General features: G+C 39.4%; 2 protein-coding genes across 3 annotated transcripts; both read right to left on the reverse strand.

Moving 5' to 3' along the window:
- Positions 1–4,034, reverse strand: LOC107896283 (acidic leucine-rich nuclear phosphoprotein 32-related protein). The gene is made up of 2 exons (XM_016821411.2): positions 2,052–4,034; positions 1–688 (listed from the first exon to the last, which is right to left on the reverse strand). Exons 1-2 carry the CDS (start codon positions 3,165–3,167, stop codon positions 434–436), a joined length of 1,371 nt encoding a protein of 456 aa, XP_016676900.2. The 5' UTR covers positions 3,168–4,034; the 3' UTR covers positions 1–433.
- Positions 4,035–4,204: 170 nt separating this feature from the next.
- On the reverse strand, positions 4,205–7,689 carry LOC107896268 (plant-specific TFIIB-related protein 1). Of its 2 annotated transcripts, XM_016821391.2 has the most exons (3): positions 6,732–7,689; positions 5,592–5,750; positions 4,205–5,202 (listed from the first exon to the last, which is right to left on the reverse strand). In XM_016821391.2, exons 1-3 carry the CDS (start codon positions 7,317–7,319, stop codon positions 4,363–4,365), a joined length of 1,587 nt encoding a protein of 528 aa, XP_016676880.2. In that variant the 5' UTR covers positions 7,320–7,689; the 3' UTR covers positions 4,205–4,362. The 2 variants fall into 2 exon arrangements, with proteins under 2 accessions (XP_016676880.2, XP_016676887.2); XM_016821398.2 differs by lacking the exon at positions 5,592–5,750 and having other exon boundaries at positions 6,732–7,556.
- Between the last annotated feature and the right edge of the window lie 214 nt (positions 7,690–7,903).

Here is a 7,903-nt window from a genome sequence, read left to right on the forward strand (position 1 = left end):
TCCATCCCGCTTGGAGCCGAGCCGAAGTGAACGATAACAAACGAATACTATCTACAAAAAGTACAACAGTTTTGTAACTTATTACAAAATCCCCCTTTTTTTTTTTAAAACAAAGCTTTTTCTTTTTTTCTTTTTTTTTATCAAAGGTTGGTTTTCCCTCCAATCCATTCCCCGACCAACCTCCTGAGAACTGGAAAAGGGCGGTTAAAACACTTCATAACTGCCATTTGAATTAACAAATAAGTAACGGATATATTAAAGAGAAAGGGAAACGCTCTAACGACTTTTTGAACTAAGCCCATCCATCAAGTACACAATTCCTTTCACCCTAAACATTCTGTTCGTTCAATAACACTGCCAGCAGCATCATCTACCACACTCTATCAATCAACCATTCTAGTCTAGGATTTTAACAATATATATCTAACCCCCCCTAACCATGCTTCTTCGAAAACTTCACATCATCTTCCTCCTTAACTTTCCCTGCATCATCGCTTCTCTTTCTCTTAAGCTGTGAAGTCGATGGCACTTCCTCATCATCTTCAACTTCTTCCTCCTCTTCTACATCATCATCATCATCATCATCATCTTCTTCTTCATTCCCTGGGTCCATGTCACTACCTTCAGCATCATGTTCTTCAGCTTGGGCCACTGGTTGAACCAGGTAGCCTTCACCATAGTCTTCATCCTGTTATTCCAGTCAACCAACATTAATTTTAAAAACATCACAATCCACCAAAAAAAGGTGAAGTTCATTAGGAAAAATAAAAGATAATACCAGATACCAAACCTAAGATAACACTGCAATCAGTCAAACTTAACAAACAGGCAGATATTAAAAATAACAGTAGCACAACACAAAATATCATGGCTCCAAAGGCTAATCCACAAACAATCAAGTACTACGTATAAATAACAAGTTCTTACACCAATTCCACAACCAAAAGCTACTCCAAAAAAGTACTATGCAAGATTAGAAAAGCCAAATAAGTTCTGAGAAACATGAGATTATCAACTAAAATTTCCAAAATCACCAATAACCCACTCAGAATACTATAAATAGAAACCTAATATAGAAACTTCATTAAAAAAAGGCAGTCATGGCACTAGGAAGTGGCTTATCAGCTTTACAACTGTACTTTAGCTACAATCCATAGAACATAAAGTTTGCCAACAAAGTTGACAGAGATTTGTTTATTAACTGCTTAGTGAGCTAAACCAATATTATCATAGAGCCAAAGACAAAATTAACAAAAAACATTGTATCTAACCAAAGAAAAATATTCAGACAGAACCTAGAAATTTAGTCTGGTAGGGTCATTGATTAGACAGAACAAGTAACAGATATTCTCATGACAAAGAACTTGGTCAACAAGAGATTAAAACTGACTTCAAAGACAACTACAATTCATCATCATCAACAAAGAGCATATATGGCAACAAAAGTCAATAGTTCGAGGATGAGGTAATAAGCTACAACTTTTAAAGACATGAAGAAACAAAAAAAGTTACCTAAGTATCATCCCAATTAAAATTCCAAAACCAGAATACATTAAGGTAATTACCAAACTGTCCTCACCATACAAAGACTTACAAGAAATATGAGAACCATACAAACTGTAAGTGCACAACGGCTTTTCAACAAGGGAAGAATCCACGTGGATAATTTGTAAGGGAAAAAGAAATATTAACATTTATAAAAGGCTAGAACCGTGAACAAAGACCATAAACTTATAATGTGAAACACTTGTATAACAGTGTGACAGAAACGCAGCATTTTTTTTCCTAATGTTTGAAAGCAAACATTAGCACATGGGACAAGTGTATGTGAGAAAGTGAATAACAAAATAACAGCATTCAAGACATAGCAGCAAGCCAGATATTTACTTGGGAAAAATCTAAAAAAGCCACTTAAATCAAACAATTAACTCAAGTTATATGAGAAAACAACGCAATAAGCAGGAAAAAGAAAAGAACCTAAAGTTAATCAAATAGTGTAAACAATAGAAGTATGACTGGTAGTAAGTATTGCAAGCAATATGAAACCTCACCTCCTCTTCACCCTCTTCTTCATCTTCATATTCCCCATCCTCTTCAACACCTAACTCTTCCTCACCAGTCTCACCATGATCATCATCATCCCCATCTTCCCCATGTTCATGCCCATCAATCTCCCCTTCCGTGCTCATCAAATGCCCCGTACTCTCTGGCTCAGGAAAATCACCTTCATCATTATCTACCTCTTCCTCCTCTTCATCCTCATCCTCCTCCTCATCATCATCATCCTCTACCCCATCTTCCTCATCATCATCACTATCCTCAATATCATGAACTTCCACCACATCTTCTTCCTCCTCATCATCAACTTCCTCACCTGAATCATTCTCATGATGACCATCATCATCTTCATCTTCTGCTCTCCCTACTTCCTCAATCCGAAACCCATTGGCCTCATGGCCTAACCCATTTACCCTTCCACCCGTGTCTGTCTCTTCTTCATCTGCATCACTCTCTTCATCCTCATCAACATCAACAATCCCTTCACCTCCTTCACTATGCCCGTTATTCATTCTGTACTGCCTATCATCACCATCAACCTCCCCACTCCCAGGATCATCTTCATCTTCATCATCCTCATCCTCATCCTCTTCATCTTCCTCTTCCTCCTCATCATCCGATTCTGGCCTTTCATTTTCCTCGGCGTCCATTTTATCTAAATATTTCAACGATTTAATCAACCCAAAAACCCTAGATCGATAATCCTTGACCCTGGTAACCGGGCACTCATATAGATCGAGGGAAACAAGCTTAAGCTGGGCAAGAGGGGCAAGAGCCTCTATATATTGAATCCGGTTATTAGACAAGTCAAGGTCCCGGAGCGAGTCAAGACCAGCTTCAACGAGGAATTCTAGGCCACCGGCTATTCTATTGTCTGAAAGGATTAATTTCTGGAGATTTCGAAGACGAGGAAACTGTTCTAGAGATGAAACACCGATATTGGCAATTGAAAGGTGTTGAAGATTCTCAAATTTTTCCAAAAGGCTCGGCGGCGGGAGGCGACCTTGAACACACTTCACCGCACCGTCAAGTGTCAAGGTTCTAACCGCCGCGTGGTCCGCTTGCCCGTCTAACGCTGTCTCCACCGCTCTCTCCCAGATCTCATCCATCAAATTCCACACCGTTTTTATCTCATATAGCCCCTATTTATATCAACAAATACCAGATATAAAGCTTGTTTCTTATATTTCTAAAGTGAAATGGTTCAAAAGGATGGTTCGAAAGGGAAGAGATTATGGAGTGTCATTCCAGAAAAGAGGAAAGTTAATAATAGTACAAGAAATTCAAATGGAGGAAACTACAAATTTTGAGTAAAACTTAAACGAAACCCTAACCCTAGATTTTGAAGATCGAGGAGAGGTTGTTCTGTTTTAATCTATTTCGGATGGCTTTAAACCCTAAATATTTTTATTTTTACCAGATGTACGGGATTTGTTCTTTCAAGTTCCAAACTTGAGAATAAAAACTCAAACACAGAGATTAAATAAATAAAAAGAACCATAATTTCAATTTCCTCTCCTTTTTCTTTTTTTTCTTTTTTTTTTCCTCCCTCTCTCTCTCTCTCACTTTTCTCTTTTTATTGGTTATAGGAGTGGACGAGTCGGGATAAACCTCGAGCAGAGAAGGTGGGACCGGGGGGGGTGCGGGGGGGAACTAGACGGCTCGTGGTTCGTGGCTGCGGTTTTGTTTTAGAGGGGGAGGTGGTTTTGTGAATTATTGGACGAAGGTGAACCAATGGATTGAGGAAGACACGGATCGTTGACGTGGATAAAATGAACGGTAGAGATTTCAGGTTGGTGTGTTTGTTCTCGAGAAGGATGTAGACAGATGAGAGATAATGAACTGGAGCGCAGGTTTGACACGTCATTTTGATTGTAAATATCGGGAATATTAGGAGAATGCCTATTAAGTTGGAGGAAATTACGGAACTGCCATCGGGCGTTGTAATTAGCAGGCCCAGCTTCCTATGGCCCAAACTCAGAATTTCCATGACAATGACAGTAGCAAAATAACAACACTACACCACAGCAATGGGAATAAATTCTTAGCTTTGCCACCAAGGAGATTTTAAATTGCAACCCTGAAGCGTGGCGCTCATCGCTGAAAGCACAAATGATGCTATCACTGTCCACACTGAATATCGATGTAAACCATGAAATAACTATCGCAATGTGACATTACGACTGTTATTTTTAATCCTGCAAAACTAGTGAAAGTATAAGCAGGTGTATAAAACAGGAATAAATGTATCGTTATTAATTATGATGTTCGACAACAATTCAAGCCAGGACCAGTTCTAAATTATCATTTGGAATCTCCACTCGGATTGGTAACTTTACTTCCATTTTGAGTCCCGGATCCTTTAAGCTCAGCAAAACCTGGTGGCAACTTTGGAGGATGCACAATAGGCATGTTTGGCGAAGGCCCTGATGAGGCTGGCGAACGAAATGGCCAAGTGATGGTACTCACATTTGAAGCAGGAGAGCTTGAGAATTGGCTGGGCCTTAGCGAACTACTAGCACCCTTGGTATCTGTCTTTGGCATATCTACTTTATGTTCTGACTCTGGACAGCTTGGTTGTGCTTCTCTAATGTCTCCTCCAATGGTAGTCTGGTTTTTATCTCCTACCGTCCTAACACCGGGAGCCCCAAACTGAAGCCAGGGCTGCCTGAAATGTGGTGGCCGGTTCAACATAGCAGCATGGGTTCCAGAAGAATTTCCATTGTTTTCTGCATCATCTTTGCCTCTAGCTTGAAGGCCGGCTTCTGACACGTCATTAGGCTTAATTGGCTTTGAGTCTTGCTGCTTATCTCGGTCCGCTGTAGAACTCAGATCAATTGAATCAACTCTAGGCACTGAAGATCGGCCTGTGGCAATTGTAGTTGTAGGAAATGCTTTCTCGGGAGGGACAGCTGGAGTATAATTAGACGGAAGTAGATCATCCCAATTCTCTAATAGCTCCTTGTAGACTTTTCGGAGGGTGACTTCTGTGAGACCTGTCACCTTACATATCTCAGCCTGCGTCTTCCGTTTGTCTTCTAATTGGCATGCCAGATATATAGCAGCTGCAGATATACTAATCGGATTTCGGCGAGTGCAAAAGCATTTGTTGATCACAACTTCTCCGATATGAGTTGCCAGCTCCTGAAGACATGAGGAAAACTTCATCATATCCTTCTTCACCGGAAATCAGATTATAATAGAAGGATCTTATGGAAACACATAAATCAAGTACCGTTTCTAAAAGAATCCATAGGCATCACAACTTGATTTATTCATACATAATGTTTAAGCCACCACATACAGATACTGATGAATTATACAGTGAATAAATTTATAATCTTAGTAAAACTTTCCTGACAACTTGTATCCATTGCAAGATGATTTCTCACAAGTCCTATCCAATTTTAAACAATTTTTAATTTCTTTTAACATTTATCTGCAAAGGGTTATATTGGCAATAGCTACAATTCAGCTACAATTCAACTTCATCAACTACAGGTCCAAGCTGCGACTCTTGAACCGAAAGGTACCTGCGCGGATTTATTGAGCTGAAGGAGAGTGCAAAATCTCGGCATATGAACTGATATAGAATTACTATTGATAGGTTGACTTAATTGTAAAGCTTCTCCCAGGATCTTGATGTACTTGCCAATCTCTTTCTGGGGTACATTGGCAGCAATAGAGATTTCCTGTCATTTTACAAAAGCAATAGAGATAAAAGAAAAAGGTGGGGTGGGAAGTACCACATGCAATAGTGATTTCATGTCATTGGATACGGTCTACCCAAGCAAAATCATCTCTGTTAACAGTCAAGTGCTCACTCTTTACTTTGACCACTTTTCCATTTCAAGGGTCAAAGTACTAAAACAACATTGAAAACAAAACTATAAGCAATTAGTTCCAAGATTTTAAAAATCTTATTCTAAGGAATTCTACACGTCAGAACTCTAGGTTTCTATTTTATGTTATTCTCCATCAACTCAAATCCTCATAAATTTTCACCCATACGCAGTAATCATTCTCTTGATTTACCTTAAGGCTTGCGCAGTTCTCCTCTCCACTCAACTCCCAACTTAAACTTTTCATTTCCATACCAATCAAATTCTCATTTATTCATAAAAGCAACCAGGCAACGACCTCTTGGCCAACTGAAATCTCGCATTACTCTGAAGAATGATATCTAACAAACTTTAGCAGTAGCTTAAAATAAGGTCACAAGATTTACAGGTACAAAACTTTATAAGAAAGGTAACCAGCGATAAGATTTAGGTCCCGTGTATACTAAAGGAAAAGACCACAAGATGCATATCTCAAACTCTACAAGCAGAAGTTGAGAACCTAATATGCAGATTGTCACTCATTTCTTTCTCAATTCTCACTCCACAAGTAATCAACAAAATATGCAAACACTTGGAACAAACCAAATTATCTACAGGATAAACGAATAGCTATGTTACAAAATCCAGCGTAGCATATGTACAGATACACATACATTAAGCTTCACAAATTTATCAAGGGGTCTTAAAACCGCAAACAGGCACAATTCTCAGCTGTGGTATCAGATTAACTTGATTCCTAGTAATGTAACGTTCAACTAAATCCGCCTTAACACTGAACTACTTTAGCATAAACAAGTCAACTTTAAAACCCACTCAGAAATGTAAAATTACCTGGAGGGTTCGAGGCTCTTGAGCTTCCCTAATGGCCTGAACAAGAGCAGCAGTAGCCAGCGCCTCAACACTCCGGTTCCTCAAACAGGTAGCCGAACAACAATCCCTAAACAACTGAAACGCGTGATCCGATATATCACAATCCAACCCCAAAATCGACGCCACGTCAAGAATCTGCATATACGCTCTCAAATTATCCACCACAACCGTCGAAGACGAAGTTGCCGAAGGGGCTGAAGACGAAGAGAGTTCTAGAATCCGCTCGAGCTCCGCCAGGTGGCCCGAAAAGGAGAGAGAGGAGCGGAGGAAGAGTGGGTTGGGTTCGAGGGACCATGTGGCAAAGGCCGTAATAAATCCCGTGGGCTCAAAGGGGTCGTCTTCGTGGATTTGGTAAGCGGAAGCTGGAGCAGGGATGTCGGAGGTGACGAGGCAGAGAGGGGCATCTTGGGCACGCACGTGAAAGAGGTGGTGGTTTTGGAATTGGCGCTCTTCGACGACACGTCCGCAAGATGTGCACTCCGTTATGGACCGGCCGGTTGTCGTGGTGGCGCACCGACCTTGCGCCGCCGAGCAATACGGACACTTCATCGGCGACTGTTATTTACTCTTTCTTACTACCGCGAGAAAGAAAGGGGGTGTGGATTTACTTAACTAACAAAGAATTCAACTATTTTCTCTTTTTCTTTTTCTTTAACGAAATAATTCAACTCTTTTGTAGCAATTGAATTTTAATTTGAAATTTGCCTTTTTCCTCCTGAGAAGTATACTTATGATTACATTATGTACTCAACCAACCACTTAAAAGCAAAATATTAATATATTTCTTTTGTGTAAAATACTTTTTTTAAGATAATATCATTGATTGTAATATCTATATAAAGGAAGGGATATGATTATCTTAAATACATTGAGATTATAACCAAAAATAGGGTATGCACACTTGATATAAAGGCAAGCCATATTACACAAAGCAAACTATTCTAGTAATAGTCATCTACCACTTGACGGAAAGCAAAGCAAGATTTAAGTGTTGGAAATTATAGATTGTAAATTTAATTTTTGATGAGCACTTACTCAATTTTGAAAAGTGATAATTATCATTCAATAGATACATTTTGAAAGTGATAATTTATCATTCAATGGATACATTTTCATTGGACATATTTCTTTTA

Source organism: Gossypium hirsutum, chromosome A11 (genome assembly GCF_007990345.1).
Source record: "Gossypium hirsutum isolate 1008001.06 chromosome A11, Gossypium_hirsutum_v2.1, whole genome shotgun sequence".
In the NCBI taxonomy this organism is placed as follows: Eukaryota; Viridiplantae; Streptophyta; class Magnoliopsida; order Malvales; family Malvaceae; genus Gossypium; species Gossypium hirsutum.